General features: G+C 59.9%; 1 protein-coding gene across 1 annotated transcript in view; it reads left to right on the top strand.

Moving 5' to 3' along the window:
- Window positions 1-1,060, top strand: part of LOC103778182 (sushi, nidogen and EGF-like domain-containing protein 1) — a gene marked incomplete at both ends in the record, with an annotated part of 6,719 nt that extends 5,659 nt beyond the window's left edge. The window contains 3 exons of the mRNA XM_008945756.1: window positions 141-245; window positions 682-795; window positions 944-1,060. Of these exons, the coding sequence (XP_008944004.1) occupies window positions 141-245; window positions 682-795; window positions 944-1,060 (336 nt within the window). The remainder of the gene's footprint in view (window positions 1-140; window positions 246-681; window positions 796-943) is intronic.
- Window positions 1,061-1,216: the final 156 nt, after the last annotated feature.

Here is a 1,216-nt window from a genome sequence, read left to right as displayed (position 1 = left end):
AAGGAGGAGGTGTCTGGGCGGAGCTCACGGCAGCCACTCACCTAAATTCCCCCTGTGGGTGGCATCTGGCAAGGCTGCTTCGCTGTCCCAGCCCTGTAAACAGGAAGGGTCCTTGGAAGCTTTGATCTCCTCTCTTGCAGAGCTCTCGGAGGGCTGCGAGTGTCGCAACGGGGGCAGTTGTCTGGAGGGGAATGTCACCATTTGCCAGTGCCTGCCTGGGTTTTTCGGTCTCCTCTGTGAATTTGGTAGGTGAGGGCTTCTCGCTCACTGTGTTCACTCCCTCTCTGGGGTGCTTGAACCAGGCAGGCTGTGGACAAGCAAGGAGATGCTCTGCCCTTGTCTTAGCCTAGCGTGGTACTAGGGGCATGCACTGAATTTGAGCCTAGAAATGTTGTCCCTTGGTGTGGAAGCAATGCTTCCACCTCTGTGCCTCTCCCAGACCCAGCCCGACACCCATGGGTGGGGAGGGAATGGCAGCCTTCATGTGCTCCTGCTCTAATGCTCATTGGGCATCCAGGCTGGCCCTTGCTGTTCAGATGCTTTGTGGTGTGGGGTACAGAGGGTCCCTCCTGCCTCATCAGACCCTGCAGAATTAGGAGAGCCCTGATTCTGGCCAGATAGCCAGCTGAGTGCCCTCCTGCTGCTGGCTGATGGAGGCTGGCATGGGTCATGTATTTGCAGAAGTCACCACCACGCCGTGCAACATGAACACACAGTGCCCAGATGGTGGTTACTGCATGGAGTATGGTGGGAGCTACCTCTGCGTCTGCCACACCGCCTATGGCACCAACCACAGTGAGTCTCCTTCTGGAAAGGTGTGGGACCAGCCCTGGGGAGGGCACGTGACGGGCCAGGGGGATGAGCAGGGGATGCAGTCATCAGCTGGGGAGCAGCCCTCCCGCCCTTGGACACCCTCCGTGACCCCCTCTGTTTGGCTTTGCAGCGATGCCATCCCCCTGTGACTCAGAGCCCTGCCTGAACGGGGGATCCTGTGAGGTTCACGATGACTCGTACACCTGCGAGTGTCCTCGGGGCTTCCTTGGCAAGCACTGCGAGAAAGGTATCTGCACGGAGCTCCCTGCTGGCCCCAGCACCTGGGAGGGTGTGGGAGAAGAGCTGCTTGGGGGATCCGAGCGACTGCTTGCTGAGGTGCAGCTGGAAGTGGCTGCAGATTATCCTCCCTGGTCCCGCAGGGTGGAGGGAGGGCCCCCGACAG

The sequence above is a fragment of the Merops nubicus genome, unplaced genomic scaffold (genome assembly GCF_000691845.1).
Source record: "Merops nubicus isolate BGI_N331 unplaced genomic scaffold, ASM69184v1 scaffold33168, whole genome shotgun sequence".
Taxonomy (NCBI): domain Eukaryota; kingdom Metazoa; phylum Chordata; class Aves; order Coraciiformes; family Meropidae; genus Merops; species Merops nubicus.
This window is presented reverse-complemented; position numbering and strand designations above follow the sequence as displayed.